The sequence below is a fragment of the Aquarana catesbeiana genome, linkage group LG03 (assembly GCF_042186555.1).
Source record: "Aquarana catesbeiana isolate 2022-GZ linkage group LG03, ASM4218655v1, whole genome shotgun sequence".
Lineage (NCBI taxonomy): Eukaryota > Metazoa > Chordata > Amphibia > Anura > Ranidae > Aquarana > Aquarana catesbeiana.
The window spans coordinates 166,951,819-166,975,190 of record NC_133326.1 but is presented as its reverse complement, the minus strand read 5'-3'; the positions used below and the strand labels follow the sequence as shown (position 1 = coordinate 166,975,190).

The following is a 23,372-nucleotide window of genomic DNA, read 5'->3' as shown; positions in this document are numbered from 1 at the left end:
ATGTGTGGAACTTTTTCACTGCCTGGCCACATACAGAGGCCCAACATGCAGGGGAGCACCATCAGGTGTTCTAGGAGCAAAAATTACACATCTCATTTCTCAACCACCTTTTACACTTTTGAAGGCCCTGGAGCACCAGGACAATAGAAACACCCACAAAATGACCTCCTGAGTATGGCGATACCACATGTGTCAGACTTCTACACAGCCTGACCACATACAGAGATCCAACATGCAAGGAACACCGTCAGGTGTTCCAGGAACACATAGCATGCACATACCAAGAATTACACCCCAAAATACAGGACAAGCAAAGTGTAAACAAAAGATTACCTGTGGTTGTAGTAGCGCAGTTGTACACAGGAGGATAGCACTGGTCCAGGCAGCAGGCAGGGACTTGGTCAGCAACGGCAAACACAATTGTCCAGGCAGCAGGCAGGGATACTGTCCATATACAGTCCAGGGTTAGTGCAGGCAGAGATATTGTCAGAAGTGCCATAAATATTGGTCCTGGTAGTAGGCAGGTCCATGTGGTGTGGTCAGTGCGACAGGCAGGGACATAATGGCAGTAAGTCCTACAGGCAGCAGTAGGGCCTCATTCAGGACAGAATGGGGACAGGGGTAGAGGCTTCTCCCACCCAAATCTCTTTGAAGCCTCCGAGTCTCCAGACCCTAATCTAGGAATGAGAAAACAAAAAAAATTGTTTTCTTCATCCAGAAAAACAATTCTGGAGCCCCTCACATATGTGAGACCCCTGTGTTGAATCCCACTAGTCCAGTTTCAGGGTACAAGATCAGTCCAAGAGGCAGGCAAATATCATGGTCAAACAGTCCAAGGTCAGTTCCAGATCAGGCAGAGGTATGTACAGAATCGTTAGGCAGAAGCATGGTCGAATAACAGTCCAGGGTCAGTTCCAGATCAGGCAGCGTTATGTTCAGAATCGTTAGGCAGAAGCATGGTCGAATAACAGTCCAGGGTCAGTTCCAGATCAGGCAGCGGTAAGTACAGAATCGGCAGGCAGAAGCGTGGTCAAATAACAAGCCAGGGTCAGTTACAGAGCAGGTAGTGGCATAAGGGGTGTGAAGGTGTGTGAAGGCAGGAACTGAGGATTATGTTACCATACTTCACTAATAATTTAGTGAAGTATGGTAACGGCGAAAGCATTCACTTATGCAGAGGCCTGGTTCGGAAGGGCATTGGGCACAGTAATAAGATGTATCTCTTCTGACTCCTGCTCTGGTACACACCTTACATCTTTTTTGACGTCGTTGGCCTGTTGGTCTGGGAGGGAGTCTATCTGGAAAGTGGCGCTCGGAGAGTCGACTAAGAACATCAGATCGGATGGTTTCTGGGGGGCCGTTCGGGAATATAAGGGCGGTGTAAATTTCCTCTTGGTAGCCAAGGAAGCGTTTGGGGTTTTGGGTGGAGTTACGGTAAATTACATATGAGTTGTATATGGCCAATTGAAAAAAATAAATTGCGACCTTCTTATACCAATGGTATGACCGTCTTGTGACAAGGTATGGTTCCATCATTTGGTCATTGAAGTCGACTCCCCCCATGTACAAATTATATTCATAAACGCATTTTGGTTTTTGAATGGGGCCATTTCTTCTAGGGATTTCTACGAAGGTATCATTGTGTATTGAAGATAACATATAGACATCTCTTCTGTCCCTCCACTTCACTGCCAAAATCTCCTTGTTCCGCAGGCTTGCCGTTTCTCCTTTCCTCAACCTCTTATTGACAAGACTTTGAGGAAAGCCCTTCCGGTTCCTTTTTATGGTTCCACATGCAGGCGTCTTCTTCCGGTGAAGGTTGTGGAACAGGGGCAGAGATGTGTAGAAGTTATCTACGTACAGGTGGTAGCCTTTTTCCAGTAGGGGGTATATCAGGTCCCAAACAATTTTCCCGCTTGATCCCAAGTAGTCCGGGCAATTAGGGGGTTGCAGCTGGGTGTCCTTCCCTTCGTACACTTTGAAGGCATACATGTACCCTGTGACTCGGTCACATAGTTTGTACACCTTCACCCCATAGCGGGCCCTTTTGCTGGGGATAAATTGCTTAATTTTAAGCCTGCCACTAAATTTCACAAGGGACTCATCCACACATATATGTTGGTCCGGGGTAAACAGCTGGGGGAATAATTCAGAAAAATAATTTAATATTGGCCGAATTTTGAAAAGCCTGTCATAATTTGGGTCATTTCGGGGAGGGCACTGGGTGTTATCATTAAAATGAAGGAACCTCATTATCATTTGGTATCTGGTTCTGGGCATTACCTTGGAGAAGATTGGCATGTGGTGGATGGGGAGGGTTGACCAATAGGAATTCAAGGTGTTTTTTTTGGTGAGTCCCATAGCAAATGTGAGGCCTAAAAAAACCTTCAACTCCTCCACCGTTAGGTCTCTCCACTCGTAGGGACGGGCATAATAGGACGTTGGGTTATTTAGAATAAATTGCTGTGCATAAAGGTTGCACTGGGCCACAATTGTTGACAGCATGTCCTCTGTAAAAATTAAATCAAAAAAATTGATTGGGGAAAAATTTTCCGTGTCCACCTGGACTCCTGGCTGGGCAGTGAAAGGGGGAATGTTGGCTTCTCCTGAATTAGGAGAAAGCCACAAGGGGTTTTGAAGGGCATAGGGAAGGCTGGCATGGGTCCTTGGCCTTTTTTGCGGAGGTACTGCGGTGCTGGTGGAAGGCACTGCGGTGCTGGTGGAAGGCACTGCGGTGCTGGTGGAAGGCACTGCGGTGCTGGTGGATGCCACTGCCTCCACACTAGAACGCCTTCGTTTGGCGGGCCGAATTTCTTCCTCCTCTGAGTCACTCAGTGTTCCACTACTGAGGACTGGCTCATAATTGACGTCCGACTCAGAATCGGAGTTTGAAATGGAATCCGAACAAGAGAGCTCCCCGTTGCTCTCGTCGGCCTGGGAAAGAATCTGGTATGCCTCCTCTGCGGAAAAAACTCTTTTGGACATGCTTGCTGGTGATGATTCGACTTCACAGGTGTGTGCTAAGCCGGCACTGATGAGGCGGTACTGATGAGCACAGATGGGCACTGAGGTGGCACAGAGGGGCACTGATGAGGTGGCACAGAGGGGCACTGATGAGGTGGAACAGATGTGCACTGATGAGGCGGAACAGATGTGCACTGATGAGGCGGTACTAATGAGGCTGCACAGATGTGCACTGATGAGGCTGCACAGATGTGCACCGATTACACAGATGGGCACTGATGAAGTGGCACAGATGGGCACTGATGAAGTGGCACAGATGGGCACTGATGAAGCGGCACAGATGGGCACTGATGAAGCTGCACAGATGGGCACTGATGAAGCTGCACAGATAGGCACTGATGAAGCTACACAGATAGGCACTGATTGATTGCACAGATGTGCACTGAGGCGGCACAGATGGGGACTGATTTACGGCACAGATATGCACTGATGAGGTGGCACTGATGAGATGGCACAGATGGGCACTGAGGTGGCACAGATGGGCACTGAGGTGGCACAGATGGGCACTGATGGGGCGGAACAGTTGAGCGCTGATTGATTGCACTGATGAGGTGGCACAGATGTGCACTTATGAGGTGGCACAGATGTGGCGGCACAGATGGGCACTGATGAGGCGGCACAGATGGGCACTTATGAGGTGGCACAGGTGGGCACCGATGAGGCAGCACAGATGGCCACTGATGAGGCGGCACAGATGTGCACTGATTGCACAGATGTGCACTGATTGGCACTGATTGGCACAGGTGGGCACCGATGAGGTGGCACAGATGGGCACAGATGAGGTGGCACAGGTGGGCACTGCTGAGGTGGCACAGGTGGGCACTGATGAGGTGGCACAGGTGGGCACTGATTGCAGATGTCTGGACACTGATCACCAATGGCACAGATGGGCACAGGTGGGCACAGGTGAGCACAGATTGGCACAGGTGGGCACAGGTGAGCACAGATTGGCACAGGTGGGCACTGATTGGCACAGGTGGTCACCGATTGGCACAGGTGGTCACTGACTGGCACAGATCCTGTTTGAGCACTGTTTGGGCACTGTTTGGGCACTGTTTGGGCACTGTTTGGGCACTTTTACAGCAAGTAAAACTGTGATAGAACTCACACAAGGCACAGATCGCTGCAGTATCCTCTCTCTCCTCACACGCGGTCTCTGTGTGAGGAGAGAGAGACGGCAATGAGAGATGATCTCATATGTTTACATTTGAGATCATCTCTCATTGGAACCGGCGATCGCGCTGTAAACGGCCGCTGTGATTGGCCGTTTACCGCGATCTGTGACTGGCTGTGTCCAAGGGACACGGCCAGCACAGAATTTCCCCGATGCGCGCACGTGAGCGCGCACAGGGAACGAGGAAAGGGGAGGACGTCATATGACGTCCTCCCGGAGATTGAGGTCCGCGCTGTAGCCGTCATTATGCTATGGCCCGGACCTCAAGTGGTTAAAGTACACTTAACTGAATTTGAACTGCAGGACATACGGGAACATTCCCTAACTTATTGTTGGTGCCTTGGTGGTGTTACTTCAGCAGATTGCACATTCTATTATGTTTAGACAAATCTACAATATACTGTATTTGGGTTTGCAAAGTATTTTACAGAAATTGAATGAGGTGCTCTAAAACAAGAACTAGATACATGAAGTTTTAATTGGTTGTTATTTTTTTTTGTAAAATGATTTTGTTTTGTTATTATTTAGCCTAAATTTAGTTGATACTTGGGTTTTGGCTGGTCTTTCAGTAATGTCACACTAGGAGGTTCGGAGTCACAGATTTCCTTACCTTTTAAAACTCAACTGGGCCTATTAAGGTAAAGTATACCTGGGCACAGTACAATCATTTATATCTACAGAGAACCTGCAGGTGTGTTGTGGTGCACATTGGGGTAGATTTTTTTAAAACTGAAGAGTGCAAAATCTGGTGCAGCTCTGCATAGCGACCAATCAGCTTCCAGGTTTTGTTGTCAAAACTTTAGTGAGGAAGCTGAAGTTAGAATCTGATTGACTACAATGCACAGTTGCACTAGATTTTGAGTTCTCCAGTTTTAACAACTCTCCCCCATTGTGGCACACTGGGGTACAATAAACAGGAGTGGCAGTGCACCGCTCTTTTATTAACAGTACAAATGGCGAAGTGGATCTGCAGAATGTTGCTGCATTTTGTACATCATAATTGTTTCCCACTGCCTTACTGGGGCACCAGCATTGGATGGTCCCAGGTATCAGGCAACCAAAATGGGCAAAGTACAGAACCTTTACACCACTGTATGAGTTTTTAACTCACATCTGAATATACATTATACATGCATTATTTAATGCGCTCTGAATGTTAAAATTTAACCACCTTTAGAGCAGTTGCATTTATATTGCACCTTAGCCTGCTCCCATGCCCCTAACTCACCTGCAAATCTTTTCCCCAATCCAGCAAGGTATCACCACACAGAGCAGAGCACTTGTCAAAATCTTCTGAGCCAGGCCCATATATGGGTGGCACAGTGGTGTAGTGGATAGCACTTTCACCTAGTAGTAAAAAGGGTCGCCGGTTCAAATCCCAACCATGACGCTACCTGCCTGGAGTTTGCATGTTCTCCCTGTGCTTGCATGGGTTTCCTCCGGGTACTCTGGTTTCCTCCCACACTCCAAAGACATGCTGGTAGGTTAATTGGCTTCTGTCTAAATTGGCCCTAGTATATGAATGTGAGTCAGGGACCTTAGATTGTAAGCTCCTCCAGGGTAGGGACTAATGTGAATGTGTAATGTATATGTAAAGCGCTGCGTAAATTGGCGGCGCTATACAAGTACCTTAAATAATAGTAATAATAATATACAGTATGCATGTCCAATCAATCCTATGAAGATCTCCACAAAATTGGATTATATATTTATATGAAAAATGTATTTAAAATAGGATTATATATGGATTATATATTTTATATATTATAGGATTTATTAGAGAGTGCACATTACATGTGCAAGTCCAGCACAGTAGTAGTAGATCTGCTCCTTCATGGGTGATATTTGCTAGAGTGAAGACAGGAAAGTATAAAGTTTGTGGGGGGTGGGAGGCAGGCCAAGTTATAAGAAATGTGTAACTTTAAAATGCATGAAAACACAGAGGTGTAATTGCACCTGTCAAAGTCACTTACTTTCTCTATTCCAGGGCCTCCTCTACCTCCCACATCAACAGGCATGTCCCAGTTTTAGCTGGAGTGTCGCAACCACGTCGCATGATGTGCCACATGACTGAATTCTCTATTTAAACTCAGGCAATGTGATCATGTCATACTTGGGTTTAAATAAGGAATTGAATCATGTGTCTACATTGCTCCCCTGAACTACTAAAGCCTTTTTCCTCTGCCTGACTCCTGCAACCCCTGTATCTGCAATACCATACCTCAGCTAAACTTACAGGGGTTTATTTACTAAAGGCAAATCCACTTTGCACTAAAAGCACACTGCAAGTGCACTTGGGAGTGCAGTTTGCTGTAGATCCAAGGGGGAGATGCAAGGAAAATAAAAAATGGATTTTTAATACAGCTTACCTGTAAAATCCTTTTCTTGGAGTACATCACGGGACACAGAGCACCATAATAATGACTAATTGGGTTATACGCTACCTTTAGGTGATTGGACACTGGCAACCAATAGTAAGACAGTTCCTCCCATATAACCCCTCCTATACAGGAAATACCTCAGTTTTGTAGCAAGCAATGACGATCCCAGAAAAGAGGGGTGGGAACTCTGTGTCCCGTGATGTACTCCAAGAAAAGGATTTTACAGGTAAGCTGTATTAAAAATCCATTTTTCTTTATCGTACATCACAGGACACAGAGCACCATAATAATGACTAATTGGGATGTCCTAAAGCAATGCACCTGAGGGGGGGGGGACACAATATCCCTAAGCCCAAACGGGCCAGAGACTATAAAGCTGCCTGCAACACGCTGCCTCCGGGTACTCTGGTTTCCTCCCACACTCCAAAGACATGCTGGTAGGTTAATTGGCTTCTGTCTAAATTGGCCCTAGTATATGAATGTGAGTCAGGGACCTTAGATTGTAAGCTCCTCCAGGGTAGGGACTAATGTGAATGTGTAATGTATATGTAAAGCGCTGCGTAAATTGGCGGCGCTATACAAGTACCTTAAATAATAGTAATAATAATATACAGTATGCATGTCCAATCAATCCTATGAAGATCTCCACAAAATTGGATTATATATTTATATGAAAAATGTATTTAAAATAGGATTATATATGGATTATATATTTTATATATTATAGGATTTATTAGAGAGTGCACATTACATGTGCAAGTCCAGCACAGTAGTATTAAAAATCCATTTTTCTTTATCGTACATCACAGGACACAGAGCACCATAATAATGACTAATTGGGATGTCCTAAAGCAATGCACCTGAGGGGGGGGGGACACAATATCCCTAAGCCCAAACGGGCCAGAGACTATAAAGCTGCCTGCAACACGCTGTGGCCAAAAACAGTCTCTTTTTTAGATCGAACATCCACCTGGTAAAACCTGGTGAACGTATGAACTGAAGACCAAGTGGCCGCTTTGCAAACCTGAGCCATAGACACCTGTTGGTGTACTGCCCATGATGCACTAACCCCTCTAGTGGCGTGCGCTTTTAAATCCCAAGGTGGAACCTTGCGCTTTAATCCATACGCCTGGATAATAGTCTGGCGAATCCACCTAGATATTGTTGAACTTGTTGCCGGCTGTCCATTTCTAGGACCTTCCGGCAGGACACAAAGGCAGTCAGTCTTCCGAAAAGAAGCTGACATCCTTAAGTAAACTTTGATCGCCCTCACCACATCAAGTGAGTGAAGCGACCTTTCCTCCCTAGTTTTAGGGTTTGGAAAAAAGGAAGGTAGAATGATATCCTGATTCAAATGAAATTTAGAAACCACCTTTGGTAAAAAATCTGGACGAGGGCGCATGACCACTCTGTCCTGATGAAGAATCAAAAAAGGTTCTTTGCAAGAAAGGGCAGCCAATTCTGACACCCTTCTAGCCGACGTTATAGCCATAAAAAAAAAAAAAAAAAAACAATTTCCTGGCTAATAGGACAAACGGAATATGCCCAATAGGTTCAAACGGTTGACTCTGTAAGGCTGACAGCACCAAATTTAGGTCCCAGGGACATAAAGGCGGTTTAACCGGTGGCCTCAGGTGCGTTACTCCCTTGACAAAGGTTTGTACCAAAGAATGGGATGCAATTGGTCTTTGGAAAATAAAACGATAAGGCAGAAATCTGTCCTTTAATTGTCCCTAAAGCCAGCTTCAAGTCTACTCCTTGAAAAAAAGCAAGAACTCTTCCAATCGTATACCTACGAGGGTTCCATTTCTTTCCCTCACACCAAGAAATGTATGACTTCCAGACTCTATAATAGATATCTCTAGAAACTGACTTTCTAGCGTTTATCAGAGTAGACAAGACTGAACCCATAATACCATGATCTTTCAATACTCTGGTCTCAATAGCCATGCCATCAAATTCAGCAACCGTAAAGAAGGATGGAATATGGGTCCTTGAGACAACAGGTCTGGATGGCATGGAAGGACCAATGGGTCCCCCACTGCCAACTTCACAATCTCCAAGTACCATGATCTCCGGGGCCACGCTGGGGCCACTAGGATCACTGGCTTCTGTTCCTCCTGTATCCTGCGTAGTAAGTGCGGCAGAATTTGGATCAGAGGGAAGGCATATATCAGAGAATACTGATCCCAAAGAACTACTAATGCGTCTATCCCGACAGCAAGCGGATCCTTGGTCCTGGATACAAACCTGTCCAGCTTGGCATTGAATCTGGATGCTAGCAGATCCACATCTGGGGTCCCCCAGTGTTGACAGATCTCGGGATGCAGGGACCATTCCCCTGGCAACAATTTCTGGCGACTTAGGAAGTCTGCCTGCCAATTGTCCACCCCCGGTATTAACACTGCCGAAAGAAATGGCATATGCTTTTCTGCCCAAGTCAATATGTAATTTACTTCTCTTTGGGCTGCCCGACTCCTGGTACCTCCCTCGTGGTTGATATATGCCACTACCGTGGCTTTGTCGGACTGGACTCGGACAGGGAGACCCCGTAACCTGGACGTCCAGAAGCGCAGAGCCAGGCGAGCTGCCCGAATCTCCAATAGATTGATGGGCAAGGTCCTTTCTGCCTGGGACCATATTCCCTGGACAGACGCCTCCTCCAGGACTGCTCCCCAGCCGAGATGACTGGTGTCTGTAGTTACTACTCTCCAGGCTGCTGGTGGAAAAGATTTCCCTTTTCTCAAATTGCTGGTTTTTAACCACCAAGAGAGACTCCATTGTACCTGTGGGGAAAGAACCATAGGATGATCTAAGGTTCGAGCAGACCTGTCCCAGGCTTCCAGAATACTGTTCTGGAACACCCTGGAGTGGAACTGTGCATATGGAATTGCTTTGAAGGATGACACCATTTTGCCCAGCAACCTCATGCACAGCCGAATAGAAGGCCTTGGTTCTTTTTTCACCTTCTGAACGAGTTCCACTATGGAAACGACCTTTAAGGGGGGATTAAAAACACCCTTTCTTGGGCGGTGTCCAAGACCAAACCCAGATATACCAAGGCCTGGGTTGGACATAGGGCTGACTTGTCCACATTTAGAATCCAACCGAGGCGTTGTAAAACCCGCACTGTTCTTGACACATTTTGGATCAGGATGGGGCAAGAGCAATCCCTCAGGAGAAGATCGTCCAGATAACCTACCACGGAGATCTTCTGGGACCTTAGGGATCCCAACACCGGGGCCAGAATCTTTGTGAAAACCCTGGGGGCCGTGGCTAGACTGAATGGCAGTGCCACGAATTGAAAATGACGGCCCTCTACCGCGAAACCTTTGATGTGGACCGAAGATCGGTACATGAAGGTATGCGTTCTTGATATCTATGGACGCTAAATAATCTCCTTTTCTCAGAGATTTTATTATTGAAAGAAACCGACTCCATACGGAAGGACTGGACGTTTACAAAGAGGTTGAGAGTCTTGAGGTCCAAAATGTCCAGATCTTCCCATGCATCCAAAAACAGCCGAAGCCTGCCCCCCACCCGTGAGAGCGGGGGCATCCCTTCACAAGGTTGACTTGGAGTTGGACTTGACTGGCTTTTGGTTCCAGGACTTCCTCTGACCCTAAGGTTTTTTAAAACCAGACGGCTGAGGCTGTCAATACTGCTTGGGGGGAAGAAGCACTAGGTCCTGGAGCATTGGGAATTTTATAAGAGGGTTGCTTACCTCTCCTTTTAGTAGGGTGAAGGGCACTCTTTCCTCCAGAGATCTTTTGGATATATTTATCCAGATTTTCGCCAAACAAGCGTTCTCCATGGAATGGAAAAGCTGCAAGTAGCCTCTTGCATGGCGTCTCAGCAGACCAGTTCTTTAGCCACAAAACCCTGCGCATATGTATGGACAGTAACGCAAAACGCTGGATTGAGTCTTTCAATGCGTCCACTGCAAAACATAAAGTATGAGGAAGCTCCGACAATTCCTCGGTAGGTTCCTCCTGACAAGGCAGGTTTTTTATTAACCTTTTAAAACGGTCTTTTAGGGATTGGCAAATCCCAATGTCTGCAACTGCTGGCTGAACTGCTGCACATGCCACCGCAAAAAAGGCTTTTAATAAGGACTCTAGCTTCTTATCGGCCGGATGCTTAAATACCTGGGCATTATCCACTGGACAGGTTAAACTCTTATTCACTGAAGAAATGGCGACGTCCACCAAAGGTTTACCCCATCTCTTCCTGAACTTTTTCTCCATAGGATATAAGATAGAAAACCCTTTTTGGAGTTAAGTATATCCTGTCAGGATGATCCCAGTCTGCGTAAATCACCTGCTCCAATAATGGATGCAAAGGGAACGCTTGGGAACCTTGCTGAGGTCGCAAGGATCCCAAAGTAGAACAGGAGAGTCCAGACTCTGAACCGGGGGTAACTTAAACCCAACTCGTACCATCTCAGTCAGAGATTGGATAAACAATTTCTGGGAATGGGAGGCTGAAATTGGCTCCTCTGAACCTGAGTCCTCAGCTGAGGATTCAGCCTCTCCTTCCTCCCGTTCTTTTATGGCCACCTCCTCCAAATCCTCTGCCCACTCTGATTCCAGATTATCTGGCTATAAGAGTCCTGGTGCTCTAGTGATTCTCCACTTGGCCCGGGCTCAGGGGAGGGAGATCTATTACGCTTCTTCCCTCCCTGTGTTACAGAAGCAATCATGCCAGCTATTTTGCCTTGATGGCCTGCTAAGGCAGATGCCAAATCATCCTTTGTAACATAAGCCAAGGCAGGAATATTGTTAGTGGCCACTATGCCTGCAAATGCAATGGCTCAGCGAGGCCAGATGCCGCAGGTCTTTCAGGGGAAACTGAGGCTGCATCAACATGGGGCTGCTCTCCTGTTTTCAAGGAAGGTACTCTTACCCCTGTGCTTGCCCTGCTCCCTGTACCTCGTTTTCTGGAAGACATTGCTTACATACGAGGAAAAAGTACTCCCCACAAGCTGTAAACAGTGTTTAACCTATTGCAACTGTGTCCAAAAACCTCCAGACTCACGTGCCCAAGTATCGCCCTGTGTTGTCCCAGCACAAGCCAGGAGCTCCAGCTCCTTATAAAGCCTGACCTGGCATTGGACTGAGCATCACGGCGGGTAGCGCCTCTGAGGACCTTCAAGGACCGGGTCCCCCATTGTTTGGGGGCCACACCCTTGGACCTGTAAAGCACCCTTCTGGTTTACCTTGGGCAAGTTATGACCAGGAATACCAACTTAACAAGGGTCCAGCGCCATATAGGATACATTACAAGCAAAACCTCGCTCTTGAACCGAGGCTCGGGTACCATCCACTTTAGCATTCTTATGCCATCCGAATGGATCAGATTATAACATCCTCACTGGGACATTATTTGAAGAATTTTGAAGAGCTTCAACAGCCATGACCATCACCTTCAAGACACTGGCGAAAAAACTGAGGTATTTCCTGTATAGGAGGGGTTATATGGGAGGAACCGTCTTACTATTGGTTGCCAGTGTCCAATCACCTAAAGGTAGCGTATAACCCAATTTGCCATTATTATGGTGCTCTGTGTCCCGTGATGTACGATAAAGAAAACAGCAGTTTTGCTTGTACATGATTGGATGATAAAATCAGCAGAGCTTCCCCTGATTTCAGAGCTTCCCCTCAGATTTACAGCAACTGCACTTCCAAGTGCAGAGTGGATTTGCCTTTAGTAAATCAACCCCACAGTCTCTGCTGCATCCCCACTGCACCCCTGCAACAGCCACTAACTCTGCTGCACCTCTGCAACATGCGTAGACTCTGCTTCACTCACAGCCCCAAGGCACCTTTGCAACATCCACAAATTTTGCTGCATTCCTGCTGCACCTCAGCTACACCTGCAGTCTTTGTTGCATCTCCACTGTACCTCAAATACATCCACAGTCTCAGCCATGCCCCAGCTGCGCCTGCAGCCTCTGCTACATCCTCAGTCTCTGCTGCACCCCAACTGCTTCCACAGTCCTTGCTGCACCCACAGCATCCATGGCATTTCATCACCTCCAGCAGCCTCCGCAACACCCCTAGCCTCATTCTCTCCTGTGGCCTCTGCTCCCACAGCCTCCAAATTCTACCTGCTTCCCGCTGCTCAGTGCCTTGGGCTTCTCTCACATTCCAGTTCCGCATCTGTGGATGCCTGTTGAGTTACATGGGGATAGCCTGCAGTAAAGCCCAAACTCCTGTGAGATAGTCCATGGGGGAACACCAACTAGCGTATAGACTCCACTCTCAGTTAAAGCAGCCACACTGATGAGCAGGTTCGTGACAGTACCCTAACTTGGAGTAATAGATCCACTGTTACAGCAGAGTTCCACTCATTTTTGTGTTTATTAAAAGCCAACAGCAAGAAAAATGGCGGCGTTTTACCGCCGACGCTATAGGCGGCTCAGTGTGAAAGGGGTCTTACTGTGCATGCATTGCAGGTTTGCTAATCTGACAGAGCAGCTGCAGTCAGAAGGCAGCAGTTGACATCTTACTACACATAGTAGGTGAGGTTTAAAAAAGACACAAGTCCATCCTATGTGTGTGATTTATATGTCAGTATTACATTGCATATCCCTATATGTTGCGGTCATTCAGATGCTTATCTAATAGTTTCTTGAAACTATCAATGCCCCGCGCTGATACCACCGCCTGTGAAAGGGAATTCCACTCTTGCCACTCTTACAACCAGCTCCGTCTTGAATATCACAGTCATTTTAGCAATAAACTGAGTGGATATAATAGGATATAATAGGATTTTTATAACAGCTTACCTGTAAAATCCTTTTCTTGGAGTACATCATGGGACACAGAGCCTTAAAGCGGAGGTTCACACAAAAATTGAACCTCCGCTTTTTGGAACCCTCCCCCCCTCCGGTGTCACATTTGGCACCTTTCAGGGTGGAGGGGGGTGCAGATACCTGTCTACCCACTTCCGGGCGTAGACTCCCACGGGAGTCTACGCCACTTCCCGTCCCCCTGCGCTGTCTGCTGGGACACACACGGGTCCCAGAGACAGCAGGGACCGTTCTGATTGCGCAGCGTGACTCGCGCATGTACAGTAGGGAACCGGGAAGTGAAGCTACAAGGCTTCATTTCCTGATTTCCTTACAAAAGATGGCGGTGGCAGCACCCGAGAGCCGAGCGACGGTTTGGCCTCGGGTGCCGACATCGCTGGACCCTGAGACAGGTAAGTGTCCTTATTTTAAAAGTCAGCAGCTGCAGTATTTGTAGCTGCTGACATTTACATTTTTTTTTTTTCGCGGGACTCCCTCCTTAAGTAATTACTTAACAGGTTATAGGCCACCTTCAGGTGATGGACACTGGTACATCCAATCCAGGAAGTTCACTCCCTATATAACCCCTCCTCCTTCCAGGAACACATCAGTTTTTGTAGCAAAGCAATATACTTAAATCCCAAAAAAAAAGAGTGTCCCATGATGTACTCCAAGAAAAGGATTTTACAGGTAAGCTGTCATAAAAATCCTCTTTTCTTTAGCGTACATCATGAGACACAGAGCCTAAGTAATTACTTAATGGGACGTCCCACAGCAGTGCTACTTGAGGGGAGGGAGACACAACACGGAGGGTACCGCCAGACTTGAGGACCTATACTGCTGCCTGCAGCACACTGCGCCCGAAGGCGATATCCTCATACCTCCTTACATCCAGCTGATAACATTTTGTAAATGTATTTACTGAAGACCAAGTCTTACAGATCTGAGCCATAGAGGCCTGATGACGCACTTCCCAAGAAGCACTACCCGCCCTGGTAGAGTGCGCCTTAACTTGAAAAAAGGGGGAATCCTACCCCTTAAATCATAAGTTTGAATTATAACTTGCCGAATCCACTTAGCGACAGTGGTTTTTCGATGCTGCCTGTCCTTTCTTAGGACCCTCTGGCAGAATAAATAAGACGTCAGTCTTACGAATCTGAGCAGTTGCCTTTAAATAGATTTTCACTGCTCTCACCACATCAAGACAATGTAGTGACTTTCCTTCCCTGGAACATGGTTTTGGAAAAAATGATGGCAGGACAATATCTTGGTTCAGGTGGAAACCTTAGACCACTTTTGGTAAAAAACCTGGACGAGGGCGTAACACCACTCTGTCCTCATGAAAAATCAAATATGGCTCTTTACAAGAAAGAGCAGCCAATTCCGAAACCCTCCTTGCTGAGGATTTAGCAACCAAAAATATCAACTTCCTTGTCAGAAGGACTAGGGGAATATGTTGTATCGGTTCAAATGGCTGTTTTTGTAACACAGACAAAACTAAGTTCAAGTCCCAAGGGTTCAAGGGAGGTTTGATATTCGGATTAATCTGCATCACCCCTTGCATAAAACCACGGACTAAAGAATTTTAGCAAGTGGTCTTTGAAATAAGACCGATAAAGCTGAGACTTGGCCTTTAATAGTACTCAAGGCCAATTTAATTTCTACCCCAAATTGTAGAAAGGCATTAAAAAAAGTATCGGTATCGGTGAGTACTTGAAAAAAAGTATCGGTACTTGTACTCGGTCTTAAAAAAGTGGTATCGGGACAACCGTAGTCCTTAAGTTCCGGTTCCAAGGCCCTCAACATGCTCTGTGCAAAGGGGCACTCCCAGAAAACGTGCAAAGCAGTTTCCTCCTGGATGATGCAAAATGGATAGTGCCTGTATCTGCACAGGTTTCTGGCATGGATAAATGTCCTGAGCAGCAACCCCCTCTTGGATTGCCATCCATGCCAGATCTTTGTGCCTGTTGGTAAGTCCCTTTGAAAAAACATTCCTTCAGACCACTTTGCAAGTGGCTGAAAGTAGGCAACTGCCCAGCGTGCCCATGCGAAAAGACGGCCCTGCTTGCATCCGATCCAGTCCAGTCCGCTAAAAACAGACAGATGGGGATTCTATTCCCCATCCATCCAGCACAGTGTTTCTCAACTCCAGTCCTCAAGGCGCCCCAACAGGTCATGTTTTCTGGATTTCCCTCTGATGAAACAGCTGTGGTAATTACTAAGGCAGTGAAACTGATCAAATTACCTGTGCAGAATAATGGAGAGCCGGAAAACATGACCTGTTGGGACGCCTTGAGGACTGGAGTTGAGAAACACTGATCTAGCAGATCGGACAGTAATGGACAGGCGGTCCGTTTCCACCTGACCACATCATAGAGAATAGTGGGCTGCGTCCGTATAAGCGGAGAGGACACAGACCTGTCATCCGCCTGCTCAGCAGGGATCAGCAGATTCCCCGCTGAGCAGGCGGATCTTTTTGACAGAGTCCGGCTCCATGTGAAAGGGGTCTTCCCAGGAGCTGCCGGTCCATTAGGGGCGCAGGGGCGTTTGTATGTTTTTTTTTGGTTTTTTTTAAGCCGCATAATTAGAGCCTGAGGCTCTAATTGGCTTGAAAAAGGTTGGGCTCAGGGCGCAGAGCATTGCACCCTGAACCCACCCACATGTGACAATAGCGAAGTAATATTAGCTATTGTCTTCCGGTTTCTCCTCCTGGCCAATTAGGACGGATCGGGCTGGCCGGAGGAGAAGCTGAGGAAGCCGTTGGGGGGGGGGGGGGACCGTCACTGTGGAGGGGTGAGTGGGGGGGACTGTCACCATGGAGGAGTGAGTGCGGTGGAGGAGTGAGTGCGGGGAAGGGGGGGGGACTGTCACCATGGAGGGGTGTGTGTGGGCAGACCTGGGGGGTCTTACTATGTTTCTCTATCTCTTTTTTTGAGACAGGGAAAGGGACTGAAGATAGTCCCTTTCTCTGTAGCACTTTACATGAATGAATGGTATAGAGATTCCATTCATTCATGAAATGACAGTCTGATACATTGTAACACTCGCAGTCATTACAATGATCAGCTGTTAATGGATATAGCAGCGATCGCTGCCTATATCCAGTGTACAGGGGAGGTTTGGTATACACATGTATACCAAGCCCCAACTTCACCCCCACCCCCACTTTTTTGCACCTGTGATCGCAGATCGTAGGGCTCTTGCAGACATTCTGTGTAAGCTGTCTGTTGGTACCTCATAGAGCTGTCTGTTCATACCTCATAGAGTACACTGCCAGGAAGACTCAATGAACTACCTAGAGCAGTGTTTCTCAACTCCAGTCCTCAAGGCGCCCCAACGGGTCATGTTTTCAGGCTTTCCATTATTTTGCACAGGTGATTTGATCAGTTTCACTGCCTTAGTAATTACCACAGCTGTTTCATCTGTGGGAAATCCTGAAAACATGACCTGTTGGGGCGCCTTGAGGACTGGAGTTGAGAAACACTGACCTAGAGCACTCAACAGTGCCGTGATAGTTCATTGAGAACTACAAACCGACAACCGCAAAGGCTGTCGGTACCTGTAGTTTTCACATTCACAGAACTCTGAGAATGAATGCCGTGGATGGATCCCCATAGGGCTGCGTTTTATTTAAATTGTGAAAGCGAGCAGGGGCTGGTCTTACAGTAACATGTCACACTCTGAATATGGGCGTAACATGTTCTGGATTGAAAAGATATACTTTGTTTTTTGTATATTTTATTACGCAAAATAAACACTTAATCGGAGTACATTTTACCCTGTACTCCGACACAGCGCATAAATACACTACATAACAACACAGTTCCAATCATACAAATAAATACGTTTACCCTGTGGTATGATGTCTAACGTGTTGTGCAGAGTAAGAATACCTCGAAACATCACGTCATGCATGAGGCTGCTTACCCCAAAAGCATTTACTAGAAAAACATGTTACTGTACACATCACTTGAATCAAAGCATGCATCGTTTCAAACTGAATACAATTTTAACAAGCAACGGGAGTGATGGAGGGGTAGGGAAGAGGGGAAAGAGTTCAAAGGCCCGATGCTCTATTGAAAGGACAAAGACACACAAGGGAGAGTGGGGGAAATGGAAAGTCTTCAGACCTCCTCTTCCTCCTAAAGCCCCATACACACTATCAGATTTTCTGCTGAGTTTTTCCTTCAGATTTACCAAAACCATGTAGTGCAAGGGCCTGCCTGATTGCATTCACATTGAAACTCCTAAGGTTTGATCTCATATTATATGGTTTTGATAAATCTGAAGGAAAAACTCAGCAGAAAATCTGATAGTGTATGGGGCTTTAAAGTCCATCAAGTTATAGTCTGAGCAGACTGTGAACCAGTCTGTGACAGTCCTCAATGGACATCCTCTCCCGCTGGTGGATGAGGCGCTTTCTGGTGCACCATAAAGCAACACGGCACCCGTCAAGCACTATCAACGTCTTCCTAAGAATGAGTCCCACAAAAGAGTCTGTCCAACACACCGAAGTGAGTGATGGCAGTCTGTGGCACAAAGTCCTTAATAGGGTTGTCCCAATACCGATACTAGTATCGGTATCGGGACCGATACCGAGCATTTGGGCGAGTACTTGTACTCGCCCAAATGCTCCCGATGCCAGATCCGATACCTGGAACCGGAAGTTGGCGGGCGGAGCGGAGATCGCTCTGGTAGCAGTGGAACACGAGGGTAAGCTGGCCGGGGCAGGGAATGCGGGGGCCACTGTATATTTCTTCTTCGACCGGAGCCATCACATTCGGTACAGGAAGTGACGTTCCGTGTCTCCGGAGGGTAAACATCGCGACGCCCATCTTGGTACACCCTGCACTAGGCTGCAGTAAGCCAGCAGCAGAAATCTTGTTACACCCAGGCCATATAGTTCAGGCTGGGTGTAACAAGATGTCCGCTGCTGGCTTACTGCAGCCAAGTGCAAGGTGTACCAATATGGGCATTGCATCATACTTACTAGATGTTAAATGATATGACTGATGAGAGGCAAGGAAGGATTTTGCAATGCTATATGTCATATAGCATTGCAAAATCCTTCCTCACCTCTCATCATTCATGTAATTTATTATGCAATTGCCAATCAGTGTTGCATTTCAGTGCCCATTAGTGCCTGCCCATAAGTGCCGCCTATCAGTGCCCATAAGTGCCGCCTATCAGTGCCATCTATCAGTGCCCATAAGTGCCATCTATCAGTGCCATATATCTGTCAGTGCCCATCTGTCAGGACCCATAAGTCCCACCTATCAGTGCCAGCCACTTGTCAGTGCTACCTATCAGTGCCCATAAGTGCTGCCTATCAGTGCCACCTATCGATGCCCATCAGTCAGTGCCAACTATCAGTGCCCATTAGTCAAGCCGTCACATGAAATTAAAAAAAGTATCGGTGAGTACTTGAAAAAAAGTATCGGTGCTTGTACTCGGTCTTAAAAAAGTGGTATCGGGACAACCGTAGTCCTTAAGTTCCGGTTCCAAGGCCCTCAACAGGCTCTGTGCAAAGGGGCACTCCCAGAAAACGTGCAAAGCAGTTTCCTCCTGGATGATGCAAAATGGACAGTGCCTGTATCTTCACAGGTTTCTGGCATGGATAAATGTCCTGAGCAGCAACCCCCTCTTGGATTGACATCCATGCCAGATCTTTGTGCCTGTTGGTGAGTCCCTTTGAAAAAACATTCCTCCAGACCACTTTGCAAGTGGCTGAAAGTAAGCCTGGAACAGTCTCAACAGTGTCCAAGGCTCTAATCAACTTGTAGATAGTCTTTGGCTTCCACAAGTCGGGATTCACTCCATGCCCCTGCCCCTTGATAAACGTAAATGTTACAAAACGTGAACTTATCCTTTAAATATTGTTCTCTGGGAGAATGAACCAATCTTCATCAGCTGCCACCAGCAACAGCTTCACTTGTCATGAATCAACTCTATAGTATCATATATATATATATATATATATATATATATATATATATATATACATACATATATATTCTGCACAGATGCTGAATTCTGGGTCGAACCGTAGATAAGCAGCGTACAGGGGGGCAGCAGAGAGGGGTACAAGGGGTCAGGAGGGCCCATTACATAAACGCATTATATGGGCACACAGCAGGGCATATTACATGAGATCCAGGCACAAAGCAGGGCACATAACATGAGAGCAGGGCACACAGCAGGGCAAAGGTCTTCTTCATATGCAAAGCTAAGCAGAGAAGCAGCTGTTATCAGTTCTCTTCATGCACACTGTTCCCCACCAGCCCCTTCTCCCCAACTGCTCATCCTAGGTGATGTCACATACAAGTACCTGGGATGGACAAGAAGATAGGAGGTGAACAGCGCTCCACAGCATCAGAGCCGCTTGATCTACCCATCAGCTGCCTGTGATTGATGGGTAGATTGCGGCGGAACCCCTGGGGACCTCTTGTGGAACCCTAGGGTTCCATGAAACCTTGGTTTAGATACCCTGCACTAGACTGAGACACATTCTACATCGGGGGCTGCAATGCTTTTATTACCCCCCCTCCAACCACACCCCCTTTAGCTGCAGTGGGTAGGGGTGTACACATGCCACAACCACAGCAGCAGTTATATGCCCTGTCATCGTTGGTGGGTGTAGCACCTGCCAAGCATGACCCATTCAAATGAATGAGGCCACTCTGCAAGTGCCCTGCAACCTTGTGCAGTACAGTAAACAAGGAGTTAAAGCAGGCAGCCTTGTGTTGCTTTCTCACCACCTACTTTAACCACTTGCAGAGTGACATTTACTTTAACGGGTCATGATGGGAAGGTGGTAGCACCCACTAAAAGCAACAGGGGGCTTAATTCTAGCTGCGGCATGTGTACACCTTTTGGCTGCTGTCTCAGCAGGGCGTAGGGATTGGGGGTGGTAAAACTGTGACCCAACCACAGGGTTTTACCACCCCCCGACATTATGCGTGAACAAGCCCTAATGTTACTAAGGGCACGTTCACAAGTGCAGCAGGCACTGCTGCTCCTTTGAAAAGTGATCCAAGTTTGTTTGACAGGTGGTGAGGATGCAATATTTTGCCAATTTAATCCCATGATTGCTGAGCAATGCATGCGATTGTAACACGGTAATAGAGCACCTAGAGGTTTAAATCAGGTGTGAGGAGGCAACATTGTGCCCGGTGATTTTTGACTTCTTTCATGTTGTTCAGGTAGATCTCCACTTCTTTAAGCTCCATGCACACTGGGCTTAAAAAAACGTCTGTTCTCTCTGGAGTAAGGCTTCATTTACACGGGACGTTTTTACAACCTCTCCTGAACGATTTAACTTGAAAGATTGTAACCCACATTTAAAACGTCCGTTTTGCCGCATTTAGCCACATTTGCGTTTGAAAAAAAAATTTTTTTTTTTCAAAATAGCCAAAAGTTAAAAACACCTGTAAACAAAACGCAGCTAAACGCGAGTTACCGCATTTAGCCGTAAACGCCTCTAAACACAGCTTCTGAACATATTTTTTTGGGGTTCCAAAAAAACCTCTAAACGCAACTGCCTAGAAACGACTATAAAGGAACCTATGTACATGTACTGATAAGATAACATAGAGGAGAGTTCAGGAGCAGTTGAAAAAAATGCCCAACTGCTCCTAAACGTCCATTTATCAGCAGCAGTGAACATGAGGCCTTAAAAACGCTCATATAGAGCGTTTTTTGTGCAAAGTTAAGATGAGTTCAGGAGAGTTTTACGTTTTTTTCTGCCTCCAAGCAGAAACGTGAACCAGAAGGTTTTTTTTTTTCTGCCTCTAAACGTTAAACTGGTTGTAGACCGAGTACAACCACTTTTACCTACAGGTAAGCCTATATTAAGGCTTACTTGTAGGTGCTGGAAATATCTCCTAAACCTCCACGGTTTAGGAGATATTTACAATAAAGCCGTGAGCCGATTCTAAATGGGGTCATGCCGTGACTGACAGCTCCCGCGCGAGTGATGTCACGCGACTCCGGCCATTCACAGAGCCGGAGTTCGCGGCCCCGGAAGGAAGAGGGGTGAAGATGGACAATCGCTGCTAGTGGGGACAGCAGTGACATCGCAGGCTTCGGTTTCAGGTGACACATAAATGGCTACTATACGATGCATAGTAGCCCGTTATGCTTTACCTTTGCAAGGAAAAAAATAGGAAGTAAAACCCATCAGGGTTTACTTCCTTTTTAACGTCCATGGACACATAGGAGAACATTGAGTTGCTTCTACAGGCAAAACACAAAACTCCTGTAGAAGCAACGTTTTTCAAGCCAGTGGTACATGGAGCCTTTTATTAAGGATGCATACCCGTTTTACATGTTACAATCTCTAAAATGATACATGTACATAGGAAAGATCCACCAGGTCTTTTTTTTTTTACTTTGTAATTATTGTGTCAGCATAGGATTGAGAGGACTGGTGTGCCTTCCCTCGAGAGGGTTGTGCGAGTGCAGGACGTGTATCCTGTAAAATCACACCTGTTCCCAAACTTAAACTGTGCTGCAAATCATTCTTAATAGTACCTTCAAGTACCTGAAAACTCAGGGTGTATTCAGTTGCGGGAAATCACATGCGATTTTCGCTCTGGCTGCGTTTGGGGAAAAAAAAAAAGGTGCAGAAACCTTTTTCCTGCATGAAACGCAGGCACAGCAACCCATTGCAAATGAATAGGCTGCAGTGCCTGTGCAAACGCAGCTGTGAACCTAGCCAGTGTTTGAGTGCCATTCATTCCTAATGACACCCCAAACACGGTGCGATTTTGCTGAGATCGTCACATGGCAACACGTGCCTGGAACAGGGACAAAACTTGGTTCTTGAGCCTCTTTGGCGCTACAAACGCACATAGAGCAGCCCTTTCAAGTGAATGGGCTACCCTATGCACGACATGCAGAAACGCGCGTGAATTACGCGAGCAGGAACGCGCTCACTTTATGAGAAATGTGAACAGCGCCTCAGTGTGCAGCTAAATGCTTGGTATTGGGTAGTTCATTCCCATACGTTTGTTTATGTGTATTTGCACTATTAAGGGGACAGGCTAGCCTCATGATTTAGCTCCCCTCCCCCCCTAGCAGAGAAGTTTGTGTTGGGTGTCCTGTGCAGCACTTTACCTGACGCCCCCCTCCTGTACAGTGACAGTAAGAGGAGGGGGCTCATGCTGCACGGTGCTGCTACATCTCCTCAGAATGGCTGCAGCTGTGCACGGCCCCCTCCCAGCTCGGAGCAGACACTGAAGTTTACTCATGGCAGTCCTCCTCCTTTCTCTTCAAGCACTATGACTTTACAGACAGGAAAAACAGAGTAAATACACGAGAGATCTAGTGCTGCCCTCTAGTGTGGGAGGATCTCCACTACAGCTAACTCACTTGGTGTTCCCTCAGCAGGATTGCATTAGTTGAAAAACTGTCCTTACCTGAGGCTGAGGCCCTATTCACACCTAGCAAATTGAAATCCCAGACACAACCCTGCCCGTGATTCCAAATCGCACTAAAATGACAGCTAAACCCGCATTTGGGTGCCATTTATTCTTAATTGCATAATCCTGTGGAAATCACAGCAAAACACGTGAAGAAGAAAAAATCACGCAAAGCTCCTCACGAAAAGGGAGTTTCTTTTGCATGACAAACGCGCATAGGGCAGACCATTTAAATAAATGAGGTGTTCTATGTTTAACATGGAGAAACATATCACCAAAAATCATGCACGGGAATGCGAGTTCCTGCTATACAAAGTGTAAATGGGGAGTTTCATTCTATAGCTCAAATGTCAGAAGTTGTGTTATTTGATTTTATATATACAGGCAGCCCCCAAGTTACAAACATCCGACTTACGTTTGACTCATACTTACAAACAGAGGGAGACAACAGGAAGTGCGAGGAAATCTACCCCTAGGAGGGGAAATTTACTCCTGTAAGACCCCTTTCACACTGAGGCGGTTTTCAGGCGTTTTAGTGCTAGAAATAGCCTCAAAATCACGCCTGAAAACGCCTGAAA

General features: G+C 46.7%; 1 protein-coding gene across 1 annotated transcript in view; it reads right to left on the bottom strand.

The window, feature by feature from the left end:
• The window catches only part of ECHDC3 (enoyl-CoA hydratase domain containing 3), a 35,774-nt gene extending 13,093 nt beyond the window's left edge, over positions 1-22,681 (bottom strand). The window contains exon 1 of the mRNA XM_073619486.1: positions 22,490-22,681. Coding sequence (XP_073475587.1) covers positions 22,490-22,623 — 134 coding nt within the window. The 5' untranslated portion in view covers positions 22,624-22,681. The remainder of the gene's footprint in view (positions 1-22,489) is intronic.
• Positions 22,682-23,372: the final 691 nt, after the last annotated feature.